At 43.8% G+C, this 16,167-nt stretch overlaps 1 protein-coding gene across 3 annotated transcripts in view; it reads right to left on the bottom strand.

Moving 5' to 3' along the window:
- The window catches only part of LOC132470486 (calcium/calmodulin-dependent protein kinase type 1D-like), a 60,313-nt gene that overhangs the window by 41,680 nt on the left and 2,466 nt on the right, over positions 1-16,167 (bottom strand). For all 3 annotated transcript variants that reach the window (XM_060069155.1, XM_060069157.1, XM_060069156.1), the window contains exons 3-5: positions 8,316-8,441; positions 8,038-8,112; positions 7,585-7,723 (exon numbers count right to left, since the gene is read on the bottom strand). In XM_060069155.1, the coding sequence (XP_059925138.1) occupies positions 7,585-7,723; positions 8,038-8,112; positions 8,316-8,441 (340 nt within the window). The remainder of the gene's footprint in view (positions 1-7,584; positions 7,724-8,037; positions 8,113-8,315; positions 8,442-16,167) is intronic.

Raw genomic sequence — 16,167 nt, 5'->3', positions numbered from 1 at the left:
AAATCAATGAGCTTGGTGTTTTGCTTTCAAAAATAGGTTATAGAAGAAGTCTAAACTGCAGAAAATAAAAACATCCAAGCTTCCTTTTAAGGATACCTTGGAATATCCGTCTATTTTTTAACCATCGGACCCTAGTTTACGACAAAAACAACACAATTTACGGCAGCTCATTTGCCGCGTGGTTTTTAGAGCCATGTAAGGATTAGAGGGGCTGGTGGATAGCAACCACCATAGCAACCATGACGGTCAAGTGACTGGATTCAGCCCCGTTGAAAAAAATAGAATACCACCCTCAGGAGATTAATGATATTTAAATGATTATGACCATGAAGCCTTTATTTGCATGGGTTTACATTTCGTTCTGTGTAGCATGGAAAAATCGGAGAAACACTCCCATTCGGAATGCATTGGTTTACATTTCTTTCTTTGGAGCACAGTTATTTTTATTTATTTTCAGTTTTTGAGGAGGTGCTTCAAAGATGCTAATTTTTCTGCAATAATCCAAAATCAAATGGAAAAACCCGTTGGCTTTTTGTCAAGGGAACCCAGGGCGACGCTCACTTCCGGGTTGGCGAACATACGTCATCCCTCCACCACTATACTGTAATAACGCATGTTGAAGTTGAATGATAATGAATTAATTTATTATTTATTCTGCCATAGTATTTATTTATTTGGCAGCGAAATGCAGTGTGTGTGTGTGTGTGTGTGTGTGTGTGTGTGTGTGTGTGTGTGTGTGTGTGTGTGTGTGTGTGTGTGTGTGTGTGTATAACACGCTATTTTATGTTGAAATGCGACGTAATCCAGTGTTCACGAAACCGTACACTGTCAACGCATGCTTTTGGCGACTGGGTTGGCTCTCAGATATACGTGTTTCTAACAAGATGATATCATTAAAAGTTACATAAAGTAACGGTTTAATAACACAAAAGCAGGAAACACATGAGCTGCATTTCCCATTCGGATAATAAAGATTAATAAAGATCATACACATTCACTGACTGAGGATTATACAAGGGAAAAGTACATTTCTCGCTAGAAATGTCATTAAAAACACGTTAAATGGTGAATCTGTCCTAAAATATTGCATCTCCCATTCAGTTAATGCTGGGTTTTGCGTATCATATGCACGCGAAATGGACGTATCCGCCCTCCACAGTAGTTAATGCTGGGTTTTGCGTATTGTATGCACACGAAATGGTCATTTGGCGTATGTACTGCAAGCATTTTGAAAGTGTCAAACCGTGCGATCTGTGCGCATATTGGTGAGACTGGAAAAGCTGTCATATTCTTAGTTATCACAGACAATTTTTAACAATAAATGTTCTGTACGGAGCTCCTTAAGGGACAATAGGGAGAAAGCTCCCGGACAGAACCTTAGATGGAAGTCGTGCTTAGTGACAAATCACGACAAATACTTCCAATTGATATGCATGAGTTTGAAAATTGTGCTTTTTGACACGAACATTTAGAAAATACGTGTACCTGATCACGTTTCAATAGATTAAATAACGTGACAGTGTCACCTATTTTCGTGAGCCCGGGATGCCTGTACGCCGGCCATTATCGCCCGATGAAATATTCTTCGTCATATCTATCAAACCAAACATCCTTCACATTCGCCGAACGACGATTATGAAAGTAAAATGCACATTTCTCGCTAAAAATGTTTACATAAACACTTTTAATGGTTTAACTATTCTAAAATATCATATTTTCCACCCAGGATAAAAAGTATGTCCGCCATTTTCACAGAAGAATATCCTAAAAACTATCCAATAGGAAAAATGCTCACAGCGTCTATTAGAGACGTAGTGAGGCACCCCCCATTCCGTATGCAGAAGACGCCGAAGGGTACCTTTACCGTCACCGACCGACTAAAAAGGGTACCTTTCCCGTCAGTCACCGACGCTAAAGGGCCTTTGCCAACAGTCGGTATTTGACGTTCTCGGAGTGAGACTGTGTTGTCTCTATTGAGGAGAGGGAGGAAGATCCTCCTTAACATTGTTGAGAATAAAAAATGTAGATTGCCCAGACTACTGTAATGAATTAATGCCCTTAAATATGACTACTTTAATGCATTTGAATATATAATGTTCGTTTCCCTGGGTAAAGGGACATTAGCATTTCCCAGAAAGTACTGGCGGCCGGTGAATAACATGGGTTTCAACAGAGCCCGTCTACGAAGAGCCTGGGCACTTCCTATACGCCCCATTGTACCGATCTTGGTTGTAGTTCCATGAGACATCCACTGGGGGTGATCGCGGGCGAGTCCAGATTGAATGGGAGTCTATGGGGCTAGACGGCTAATTATGCCTCTTTCACCTGCTTGTCGTTGAAATATCGCGAATTTCATTGTAGATTCCGCAAGTTCAATATAGATTATGGTTCAAAAGTCAAATGAGTGAGTACTTATGTCCTTTCGATTTCTTACAGTTTGGGCCGTTGTTGGCCATACACGCTAGCATTCTGCTAATGAATGCTGATTGGTCAGGGACGGACTTGCGACTGATTACGACCAGAGACCCCTCTTGACGGCATCTGAAGCTGAAGCGCAATCAGTAACGTGTTAACTTCGACTTTCCGTCAAACTCAATTTTTGCGTACTGTATTTATATTTTCCTGCAGGCCCTTTTATTTTTTAGATAGTATGTATGGTGAAAGTACATGGGCATGAATGGAATTTCTTCAATTTCTTGTGTTCAATGTTCAATGTGTTATATATGCCTACATGGTAGGTACGGTATGACCACCTTAAATAATACAGTCAATGTCCCGCTCAATAATTTCATCTGTCATTGTCTATTTTTCGAAAATAAAGATAGTTTAAAAAAGAAATGCCTCGTAAATGTGCAATGATAAACTGCACTAACAGTGGAAACGGATTGTCCGTCTTTTCGTTTCCCAAGGACAGAAAAAGGTAACGTTCTTGCTTGCTCCTGTATGAATGGTCCTAGGCTACCTGAGGCTTCACCTGGTAAGGAAAGTTGCGCTGGAGCCCGGGTCATATAGCACATGGCTTATTCAAGTTGCGCGCTAGACATTCTCTAAAGTATCGAGACTCAAGCACTTAACTTACCTTAACCGATTGTTCCATACAAATGTTTAGTTAACGATTTAACAACTTCAACATCTGCTATTACAGTCGTTATTTTTTTGTAGGACTTGGGCTAATTACCTTGCACAGAGGGAAAACCATCTACACCACATCACTGATCTTTACAGATGGGTTTGTTTTAAGCCATTGAATATAATTGCTCTGCCCTGCAACACATTATAAACTACACATGTTTGTTAAATGAGAAATATGGTCTTGTTCACATTGAAACAGTAACAGTTGTATAACAGTAATTATAAAAACATTATACCAACATTGCAACAGGCGAGTTTATTCAAACATCACACTAACAAGAACACAATAAGAACAGTAACTAATAAAAAAAAAGAGAAATGATTTAACAACACTGAACATACTGAACAGAGGCAGGGGAAAAGGACAGAGGAAGAAGACTTGTCCGTTGTCACAGCATCAAGGTCCAACTGTAGAGATCAAGAAAGGAAGAGGCATGAGGAGGAGTACAACAGAACACTGCTCTCTAGCAGATTGTTTACTGATGTAAACTAAATTGATGCAGTCTTAAAATTATGATTCTAATCCAGGTTTCTATTTTAGGAGAAAGAAATGGCTCATAATCGTTACTAAAAAAAAAAGCTTTATCCTCGGCACTAGTGAGGATTAGAAAAAACACTCTCTGCAAGTAACATACATATGTAAAACATTCGCGCATTTCTTTTTTTTACATTAGCTCACTAAAACTCTAACTAGGGTATTAAGCAAAAAAAAGCCTTACCTCCAACAGCTGGTGTTATCGTTGCGGGAAAAGGGAAGTTCTTTAGAAACTGCCGTAAAGCAGCACCTCTGACAGTATGACGATGTGTGACGTCATCGCATGTTTTTAATGCCTTTTTAGAACAGATACGTGACCATAAAAAATGCAATATTCAGCTGAGTTTATTATCTTAGCCTAACCTTTTGATAGCAACTTTCAAATTACTTGACAAAAATTACATCGTGAGAAAAGTGGATTCTGAGGATAAAACCCCGTTAGCTCCCATTCATTCTGGACTCGCCTACGAGCGCCCCGCGTGGTCAGAGATTATCACTGCAACCAGTCCAGAAAACCGGAACTAACCCGCGAGTGCCCATTCTCCTCATATTAGACATTCTCTGGTTTCAATCAAGCCCCCAGGAACACTGCATACTTCCGCAATCCACCAGTGCTCAGCGGCCAAGCCTGGTATTGCAGCTGTTTAAGCGGGCTGTGGACGGGTCCCTCAAATCATGGGACCCAGAAGTAGATATCTCCGTTCACTCCAATACAAGTGGGGAACAGGAATGTGTCATGCCATGTCCTAAAAAAACATGGCATGAGGCGTTTTCTTCTCAAAACGCCTCCTCAAGCGTTTTATTAGCCGTTATCTCGCTGGGGAAGAGGGGTGTGCAGCTGAAAGGAGTCGTAGTGAAACAAATGGCATCCGAGAGGGCCTAGTTCAGTGCTCCGTTAACGTGTCCGATTTTTGGACTGGTTAATCTGCTGCTCAATAACTCTCACGGTCCTCCGCTTGCGATCATTGTGGTTCATCATGTATTGATCCATTTATTCAAAAGATCCAAAGACAAAGAACAGGTGCATTACGGTATCATTTTATATTGTTGTTGGACCGGAGTGGGGGGATGGGCACGCATGCGTTCTATATTTCTGCATCCGGTACGTCATGAAATAGGGCGTCCTCGTTCTCGGGACTCCTCCGTTGGGGTACCGAAAACGAGACGAGACGCCTGAAAGGGTCCAGGGAAATTCTAGCTACACACCCCCTCCGTTGATTGGTCGACAGAATCATCACTTCCGGGTGACGCGGGGATAAAAACAAACAAACAGTAGCCTCGAGGTATTATTCTTTACAATTAACATGTCGCGTAAAACGCTTGCTTGGGCGAACAAGGAGGTGGAGACGTTCGTCTGCATTCTTGGGGAGGAAGAAGTTGTTTACGATGTTTACGTAGCTGCCGCGGCGATCGACATCCGGCATACCACAAAGGGTACTGTCGGCAGTGGAAACACGACCTCGGAACTGAGCTGGGCTATACCGCCCCCTCCCTACCGCACCTTTGCGATCCGATCCGTTCCGCACCCTGCAGTGGAAACGCGGCATAATAAAACGCTTGAGGTGGCGTTTTGAGAAGAAAAACTTACATTTTTTTAGGACATGGCATGAAGGTAATTATGAGCCTTTGACTGATATCCAGACATTTTTTGCGGAGACACATTCCTGTTCCCCACTTGTATTGGAGTGAACGGATATATCTACTTCTGGGTCCTTGAGGGACCCGTCCACAGCCCGCTTAAACAGCTGCAATACCAGGCTTGGCCGCTGAGCACTGGTGGATTGCGGAAGTATGCAGTGTTCCTGGGGGCCTGGTTCCAATACCCGTACTATCCGTACTTACTAGCCAAATTAGTAGTACGTTCTAATTCAGATCCGGCGAAAAGAAGCTGTGACGTCACATGATACCCATGTATCCTTCAAGGACCCGGATGTCGTACTCAAAACGGGCTAACGTGAAGTGTGGATCGAAGGACACTTTCCGTACTCAACGGCAGCCATCGTAGCTACATAGCGGAAAAGGCGGAGCCAGGCTGAGCCAAATTCGTCGCATTTTCCACATAGCCTGCATTAATAGAGTCATTTTGTAGTTTTTATAGTTTTTATAGCTGCTAGGCGTAAAGAGTTCACCGTTCAAAGCGGGATGTTTATTGCGGGGGAGGAGCCACGGCGGCAGTCGTGATCGTAATTTCCGGTTCGTGCACCACGGAGTACTCGATTTGGAACAGCACTGGAACAGAAAAATTTACGTAGTAGATAGTGCGGATAGTATACTTCCTTTAAGTATACTCATGGAAGTACGGGTATTGGAACACGGCAATGGTTTCAATGGGAGAGAGGAGGAAAGTCCTCCTCTGAGTGGGTGTGACCTTACAGGCGTCTGATTCGCGCAAAAATCTAGTCGCGCTGCGCTATGAACCAATCAGCAGGATCCCTGGCTGGTGAGCAGTGTTGCCAGATTGGGCAGATTTCCCACCCAATTGGGCGACTTTTAACCGCATTAGGCTGGGAAAATTATCATTGGTCGGGAAATTTACCCAATCTGGCAACGCTGTCGAGAACAAACAAACCCGCTCTGCCTGCATAATGCATTGCCGCTCAGTCTAAGAGACGCAAAGCAGGTGAAATCATCTGAAGGATAACGAGATTCTAACATTTGCGAATAAAGTGTACAATGGAAACAGAGGACATTGTTCATGTTTAATTACACAAAGCATTCAATTTATTGAGTTACAGTGCTAAGTTAGCGACCAAAGAAAAAGGTAGACCACTTCGCAAAATCGAGATCACCAAAAGTAATGGCAACGTCAGTGTTGTGGGTGCTACATGGTTTGCTAGGTACTCATGGCTTACTGGTAGCATTAGTAGCAATCGACTGTATTGCTGGCCCTGTTTGCTAATGAATAATGGCAAATCTCCAACGTGGGCTGTTTATGGTTTCCCTGATGTGAAAAATCTTGATAGGGCAACCAAACGCCACGACTAGTGTCAAGTTCACGTTGGTGCTGCTATGCGACTTTCCTTGCTAGGCACCATGCCTATAGATCAGGTTATATCTAGAATAATGTTCTCGTTCTTTTACTAGTTTGCTACTCTGACCGTTCTGTTTGATATTGTGGAAAGGGTGAATTATTCAGAGCATGATAGGGTTAGGGTTAGGATTTTAAATGGCATCACTTTTGGTCAGTCTTTTCTTAAAACAATTGTACCTGAAAATAAACATAGCTAAATTACAACCAATAACTTCAGTCATTGAGGGCAAGAGGCCCAGATTTTTTTATTTACTTTTACAAATCAAGAGTAGGCCTGATTTGACCAATGGGTTTTCCATCCTTTCCCTCTGCCCTTGTAGTCCATTTCAAAGACATGCTGCCCACCAGCTTTCAAATTACAGTGATGCCACAGGTGACTTTGTATCAAATTTATTCACATAACTATCCCTCCCTGCTATTTTGTAGTTCGACAAAACACCCTGAAACAACTTGAGTCTCACATTCTTATGCCACCATACACCAACAGTGCAAGCAGGACAATGGCAACCAAGCGCGCGGTTCTTCCTCCCTCACTTTAAAGCCACTGGTATGTATGTGTGTGTGTGTGTGTGTGTGTGTGTGTGTGTGTGTGTGTGTGTGTGTGTGTGTGTGTGTGTGTCTGTTTGCGTGCATCTTTGTGAGAATGTTTGTGTGTGTGTGTGTGTGTGCTTGTGCATGCATTTGTGTGAGTGTGTGTGTCTTTGTGAGAACGTTCGTCTGTGTATGTTTTTGTGTGTGTGTGTACTGTGTGTGTGTACTGTGTGTGTGTGTGTGTGTGTGTGTGTGTGTGTGTGTGTGTGTGTGGTTGGGTATCCATTTGTGAGAGTGAGTCTGTGCGTGTGTGTGTTTGGGTGTATCTGATGTGCTGGGTTTGCGGCCCCCTCACCTTGAGGTCTCGGTGCACAATGTTGTTGTCATGGAGATAGCTGACCGCCTCCAGCACCTGCCGCACCACCAGGCTGGCGTCCTTCTCTGTGTACATGCCCTTCTCAAGGATCCGGTCGAACAGCTCCCCTCCGGACACCCTGACACACACACACACACACGTTAAACCATGTTACATAAAACATCTGTAACTGTAACGACTCTTTGTTCCTATGGTGCATTTCATGTTCAATGAGTTAAAGATGAAGAAGCGTGTGTTTCCCTTATTGAGATGTAACAACCATATACATGTGTTTACATCATCCCCAGAGGGTCCCTAGAGTTCACGGTTCAGGGGTCCCTGGGGGTCTATAGGTCAAGGTGCAGGGGTCCCCAGAGGGTTCCTAGAGGTCGAGGTGCAGGGGTCCCTAGCGGTCAAGGTTAGGGGGTCTAAGGTGCAGGTGGGCGAACTCACAGCTCCATGACCAGGTAGTAGTGGGTACGGCTCTCGTAGAAGTCCTCCAGGCTCACCACGTTCTCGTGCTTGATCCTGCAGGGAGGAGAGGAAACGGGTGACTCCACCTTGTGCTTTTGGTCAGTGTACTTACTTTGTAAGCCTGCTGAGTTTTTGGTGTGTGTGTGTGTGTGTGTGTGTGTGTGTGTGTGTGTGTGTGTGTGTGTGTGTGTGTGTGTGTGTGTGTGTGTGTGTGTGTGTGTGTGTGTGTGTGTGTGTGATGGCCAGTCTTGTTTTACTTTCTCAACACGTTGATCTCATTCTCAAGGTTGCTGTTTGCCAGGAATTTCTTCTTCAGGCATTTCAGGGCGTACAGGTTCCCCGTCTTCTTCTCCCGCACCATGAACACCTCAGAGAAGGAGCCTCTGAGAGAGAGACAGTGGGAGAGAGAGAGAGAGAGAGAGAGAGAGAGAGAGAGAGAGAGAGAGAGAGAGAGAGAGAGAGAGAGAGAGAGAGAGAGAGAGAGACAAAGGGATAGAGAGAGAGAGAGAGAGAGAGAGAGAGAGAGAGAGAGAGAGAGAGAGAACAATATATTCAACAATAGAAAATAAGTGAGGAGGACAACTAAAAAGGTTAAAGCAGCACTAAGGGTCTTTTTAATGCAATAAACAATATCTCAACTAGGAAACATCCACACACCCAACAACCCATCCACACACACACATACATACACACGCACGCACGCATGCACACACACACACACACACACACACACTGCAGGTCTGGAGGTGAGGGAGGTTGCAGGACGGTTTAACCAGCTATCAGGCAGGTGGATTAGCCTCAATCTCTTTACATAAGCAATGAGCTGAGGGCAGCCATTGAAGAAAACCGGAACATAACAACCCCTACTCATAGATAAATAGGATCAAAGTGCAACTAAATATACTTTTTATCCTTAAAGTGTAATTCCGGTGAAAATTGATCCCAGGGTCTTTTTTGACATTGAAGACACATAATATAAGGCCTCCAGAAACTTTTTTTCGTTGATAAACGAGTATATAGCTTGCCAACGAATGCCCGGAGCAATGTAACAGCCCAAATGGCTTCCATTACATTGGCTTGGGGTGGTGTGAACACTTCCAAATTGAATTTTTTTAACCACTCATGTTGCTAAAAATAGCACCAAACCTCTGCAGCAGCATGGCTGGGTCAATATACACAGACAACAAAGCATCAACAACTTAGTTAGAGTACCAGGAGTTTATTAAAAAAGACTGCTTTCCAAGTCTGTGCCTTACTGGTAGGTCCATGTTTCCAGGAAGTCCACAGGTCGATTACCGGCTACGGTGAATAATATAAAAGAGGCCCAAATAATAAAACTGCAAAGTATCAAGAGGGGAGATCATTTAGCTTTTTTTTTTCTCTCCTTTTATTATATTGTTTATGGTAGCAACGGTAACTTTAGCAACGGTATGAATGCGAAAGTTGACAATCCTCAGATACTGAGAATATCAGTTTGACAGAGAGTACCTTCAGAATATCCAGGGAAAGAGTCTCAATCAATCAAGTCACTCAAACAGAAAATAGAAACCTTTGTTTGAATTTACCAAATGGTTAGGGTTTGTTTTGTTTATCCGACTGTTTTGGCTGATCTTTAAATGTTTTGGTCATGGTAGAGACCCAAATTACTACACTTTCCCTTCTATAGCAGATAATGAATGTTTTTGATGTATGGTGTCGTGTCGAGGCTTGGCAGACCTGAAGTGACTGTTTACAAAGGCAGGGAGGCTATGGCCTTCTGGAGCCAGCAGGGGTCAGCCTGGCACACCATTCTCCTGGACATCCGCAGAACAAGGTGGCCATGGCAACATGGGCATGGACTAATCTAGAAGTTGGCTTTCACAGCTGAACGCCTGTTGTTCTATGTATATATTTATAGTTATATTAATATAGTTATGTAATTATATATAGTTATAGATAGTTACATAATTATATATATTTTTATGTATAATTATATATATATATAGGGTTAGAGTTAGGGTTAACCCTGAATGCACTTCATTGAAAACAAGGAACACAGACACAAATGCACAACACACCACTTTGTGGACCCTCGCCCAGACTGTAAATCCAATAATTGACTGAGGTTAATGCTGTCCCTGCCTTGCTCTATGACGTCAATGAACAGTCCTTACAGTGAACACACACACAGACAGCCCACACAAACACACATCACACACCATACACACACACACACACACACACACACACACACACACACACACACACACACACACACACACACACACACACACACACACACACACACACACACACACACACACACACACACACACACACACACCCCCCCTCGTGCCTCCACTATGGAAAAAGTGCCCTCAAGAAAGTGCCTTGTTGGCTTCCCTTTACATGGGAAAAAAAATGATTGTGTGCCCTCGGGTGCCCCTTCATACAATATATTATGATGATGAGCACTCTAGAACAAGAAAATCTGATATCGTGCCTCAATGAGTGCCCTCATAATGCCCCTACAGTGCCTCCATGGTTGAAAAAGTGCCCTTTAGTGGTGAATATGAGAGAAAGTGCCATGCATAATGCATCATAGCTTTTTTCACGCTGGTTGCGCCCCATGTTGTGCAGAATGTGGCCTTTTTATTTTTTCGCCCGCTGCCTTTCCAACAGTCTGAGTCCGCCACTGGAACCATTCAATTCACTAGAACTGTACAACGTTACTAGCTGCGTTTCCATCTAAAAGGTGATGCAAATCTTTAGAAAGTTCGCAAAAAAGTAATTCGAATTAGGTGCGTTTCCATCAAGTGGTTGGAGCGGAATAGGGTGATGACGTTACACGTTGATGTCGGCAGGGTTGCTATGACCGGTTGTTATGCGGAAATCGGAAAGACTGTCAGTCCTGTGTGTTCAAAGTTCGCTACGTCACAGCTGATTCGCAAAATGTGTTTCCATCTCCCATTTTGCGAATTTACTCTCTTTCGCATTTCTCAAAAACCACCTCAAGCGAGCGGATAAACCTTTTTGCCTATAAGAGGATTTTGATGCGAATTTTGGTGTTTCCATCACCGTTTACTGATTCGATACTTCAAATTTCGTATTAAATTAGGGGGATGGAAACGCACCTACTGTTTACTGTGCAATATTTTGGAGTATTTTTTTAACACTTGCAAAAAAAAACTTGCCAAAAAAAACAACATTCTGAAAAGCTATACATAAATGTCAAAAAAGACTTTCGATATCGCACCAAAACCTCCCAATATGTCAGTAAACCTGTCCATTTCACTAAGGAACCCTAAGCAGAAGACAATTAATTCAAGTAGGAGGTTGAAGAGGAAAAGTGTAAAAGGTTAGCTTGTTAAGGTCAAAGCGTTGCTAATTGGCTCGCCTGTAATCCCGATCTCAGTGAGATGCTGAAAGGGATTACCATGGCAGCCCAACGTGAGCCCGTCCACTGGGACAACAAGTCATGTCCCCACCACATGAGAAAGCGGTTCCAAGGCTGGTGTGTTCGAGATGCATCGTACACCACCGGCACGAGTTGCTCTTGTGACGTAATTTCCTGGCTTGTAGCGCTTATAGCGTTCCCGTTTGTCAATGTTGACATCGCTACACGACGAGTTGGGGCAGAACAGTCATTGGCTATTCATTATTATTGTTAGCTACATTAGCCTCTTTAGCAAACCAGCTCGAAAACGAACAATTGATTGATATCCAGTCATTTTTTGTGTGAGACACATTCCATTCCAATACAAGTGGGTAACAGGAATGTGTCTCCGCAAAAAATGACTGGACATCAATCCAAGGCTCATAATTATCTTTATGCCATGTACTAAAAAAATTAAGTTCCCTCTTTTCAAAACGCCACCTCAAGCGTTTTATTAGCCGTTTTATGTTATTATCTTTTGCTGGAGAAGGAGGGGTTGGCAGCTGAAAGGAGTCGTAGTGAAACAAATGTTGTTCGGCCCGGCATTCGAGAGGGCCTAGTGCACTGCTCCGTTAACTTCTCGTGTCCGAGGTTTTTCCTTTTACTTAACATGAATTTCGTTGATGGTTTTTAGGTGCAGTGGTGACTTTTTATCACCAAAAGTGTTTTAGTGATAAAGGGATTTTTAGACTGGTTCAGCTTCTGCTCAATGACTCTCACGTTCCTCTGCTTGCGATCATTGCGATTCACCGTTTATTCACCCATTTATTCAAAAGATCCAAAGACAAAGAACGGGTGCATTACGGTATAATTGTTATAATATTGTTAATAGCCTAATAAACATTTCAGTTGTTTTAGTATTTAATTTTTCATTTGCTTGTTTAGCTATGTATGACAGTTAACAATTTTGGTGTAGGCCTATCACAAATATTTATGTCGGTAGCCTACTCCAACCTCGTTGCTGATTGATATGTAACCATTTATTTGCATATAAATTATTGATAGCATTTTTCATAAATAGTTGGATGGAATCTGTTTCTTAAGCAATAACATTGAAATGTTTTGTTTTCTAGGCCAACATACATTTACTATGTTGTTGGTATTATATGTTATATGGAGCAATCTTTCATATTTATGATGTTAACTTATACTGCAATGGTCGGTAAACAATGCGACTGCGATCGCTCAGGGGGGTATATCACGAACCTCGCTGAACATACCCAGGCTTTCTTGGGAAAACCTGGCTCGACAGAGCCATAACTCGCAATCAGAGTTAAATGGTACCACGACGCTCACTTTAGATTCAATTAGTTGAACCAGGTTTTCCGCTTTAGGTTCAATGCGCGTTCACATAAAAGGGGCGTTTATCGCGTCATTTGACTCACCCATTTGCAAAATAAATCGAGCGAGAGCGATGTATTTCATCCAAGGCGAGCAGTGTATTATTATGAACTCCTATAAGGAATTCAAAGTTCAAATCACAGCCAAGGGGCACACGGTTGCCCATAATATGGCTAGGGTGGCGTGCTGGCAAAAAATAGCGTGTTAATTCGTAAGTGGAAAGATTCTGCATATTGTCTAAAAAATATTATGTATCATCATGCCTTTTACCCCCATAGATGTGGTGCCAGCACGCTCGTACGAACATGGGGCCAAGTCAAAAATAAATATAAAAATATTATTCAATGTGGTAAGCTGTAAGCAGCCATTTGAATAATTTCAGGTGAATCTAGCCTATGATTTTGTTTTCCGACTATGGAGGAGATTTTTCTTAAAGGTCCCATGACATGAAAATCTCACTTTATGAGGTTTTCCAACATAAATATGAGTTCCCCTAGCCTGCCTACGGTCCCCCAATGGCTAAAACTTGCGTTTGGTGTAAAACGAGCACTAGCTGTTCTGCTCGCCTTTGAAAAAACTGAGGCTCAAGTGCGCTGATTTGGAATGTCTGTATTCATGACGTCATCAGGAATCTCAGCTCCTCCCCTTACTCTGCCTGGCCCGCCCAGAGACGTTGGCCCGCCAATGAGACTCGACCGTGCGAGCGCCACGTGTGTGTGTGTGTGTGTGTGTGTGTGTGTGTGTGTGTGTGTGTGTGTGTGTGTGTGTGTGTGTGTGTGTGTGTGTGTGTGTGTGTGTGAATACACACACTGTAACGCAAGTGTTTCTTGTCGGTTCTTTGACGTGTCTTGTATTTCCACAACAAGACTGTAGTGGGGGTTATCTCAGCCATGGTTGAGAAGGAATTGGGGAAAGGAACTTTGGCTTTGACTGGCTGAAGTACATGAACTGCGACATGCCGCCGGATGCCGCGAGGCACCATCGCCCGGCAGCGGGCAGCCGGCAGCAGGCAGCGCCCGGTTCAGTCGACTTCAGGTTGATGTGAAAGTGGAAGAACCAGAGACGTCACAGAACCCGACAAAGTCGTTTGTGATTCATAATATCGTCTGGAGGCGCACACAGCTTTTGGCCGTGATAATATGTATTAAATGATATAGATTTCTATGTAGCCTATTATATGATATTATTTAGATATAGAGCTCCAGGACTGTAACGCAAGTGTTGTACACTTCCTTATTATTTGGATAACCGTTCTGCTTTTGGCGTTATGGTGCATAACACGTCGGACTCTCGTCTCTGGTATTTCTACAACAAGACTCGTATTGGGGGTTATCTCAGCCATGGTTGAGAAGGAATTGGGGGAAAGGAACTTTGGCTTTGACTGGCTGAAGTACATGAACTGCGTCATGCCGCCGGTTGCCGCGAGGCACCATCGCCAGGCAGCGGGCAACCGGCAGCAGGCAGCGCGCGGTTCAGTCGACTTCAGGTTGATGTGAAAGTGGAAGAACCAGAGACGTCGCAGAACCCGACAAAGTCGTTTGTGATTCATTATATCGTCTGGAGGCGAACACAGCTTTTGGCCGTGATAATATGTATTAAATGATATTGATTTCTATGTATTATATGATATTATTTAGATATAGAGCTCCAGGACTGTAACGCAAGTGTTGTACACTTCCTTGTTATTTGGATAACCGTTCTGTCGGACTCTCGTCTCTGGTATTTCTACAACGAGACTCGTATTGGGGGTTATCTCAGCCAAGGTTGAGAATGAATTGGGGGGAAGGAACTTTGGCTTTGACTCCCTCAAGAACATGAACCACGACATGGAGGAGAAAGGGATTGTTGGCGGCGAATGTCTCCAGCTTGAGACCCGCTGAGGGACCACCGCCGGAGGCGGAGGTGCCTAAGCGCTGCCCGGCAACGATCCCTTTCTCCTCCTTGTCGCGGTTCAGTCTACTTCACATTGATGAGGACGTTGAAGAACCAGGAACGTCGGAGAACCCAACGCGGTCGTTTGAAATTCATAATATCGGCTCACAAAGCTTTTGGCCGTTATAATATATATTATATGATATAGATATCTATGTAGGCTATATGATAATATTTAGATATAGAGCTCCAGGACTCCCGTGTGTTCTAGAATATTTACAGAACACGGCTAAAGGCTGTGTGCGCCTCGCCATTGCGATACATCCACTGTAAACAGAGCGCATGGTACCGTGCCTGCAAGCTGCTCAGGGCCACACCCCCACCCTCCTCCTTGACCCGCCTCGCTCCTCCTCATTTGCATTATAGCTACAGACACCAAAACAGCGCATTTGGGGGAAGCTCAATGTGCGACTGGCTCGGAGTGGCTGTAACTCTGCACCACGGCTGAATTTCGGGAACGTCTTTGAATACTGTGTTAGTTGCCCACTAATACCTATATTAAAGAATACATAAAATAGCATGTCATGGGACCTTTAATAATTCTCACAGCTACAATATGAATTTGTAGAATAAAAAATGCCTAGGCCTAATTGTGTCACTGACATAGCGGTTATATAAGGGATAATGGACAACAAGGCACTTGACTATAGGTTAATGTACGTTGAATGTGCGGGGCCACCTTCGAACTTGAAACACAGACACACTGCGCAACAGTAAGTGCACGGCTTCTTTGTGCAGCATTGCCTACATACGGTCCAACAAGGAAGATCAAATAACGAATACCCTCTGATGAGAATCTGTATCTCTCATAAAGAATATCGTCAGACAATGCCAACGGGTCGGTTCTGTCCCGAAAAACCCTCTGTCTCCGGAGAGACGCCTGTACGATAAGTGCGCCGAGGTCCACGGGAACACCCACAAATGGTGACGCTATTGTCGGAGGAGGGGCTAGGAAGCTGCGCACGCCGATTTAAGTAGCCGATCAGGGTACGTTTTATTATCTATCCGTCTCCGAGGACCGAGGACGTTGCCTAGTGACACACACAAACACGCCCCTTTTCCTCGGTTCGCAGAGAATACTCGAACGCAGCAAGCTGAAAAGCTGCTCCCGACCAGGTTTGGTTGCGAGCATAACACCGGGATCCCACCGGACGCGTACGCGCCGCGGAACGGCTGCGCCGCGGAACGGCCGCGTCCTCTGCCCTGCGTCCATTCCTACCGGGCGCGTAACGGCAGCGTAGTGCTGCCTTGCGAGCCAGCCGTATTCACGCGAGATCACGAGATCACGCGATAATCCTAAACCTAATGTACTCACCTTCCACTCCCAAAACTATTGCAATTAAATGCCACGCTTTGTCCTTTCTGACATTTTCCTTATAAAAAAGGATGATTTGGTACATAAATGACTTCATGTTGCTGAA

This window comes from Gadus macrocephalus, chromosome 13, assembly GCF_031168955.1.
Source record: "Gadus macrocephalus chromosome 13, ASM3116895v1".
NCBI classification, from domain to species: Eukaryota; Metazoa; Chordata; class Actinopteri; order Gadiformes; family Gadidae; genus Gadus; species Gadus macrocephalus.
Note: the sequence above shows the minus strand (reverse complement) of the source record. Positions and strands in the feature narration are given on the sequence as shown.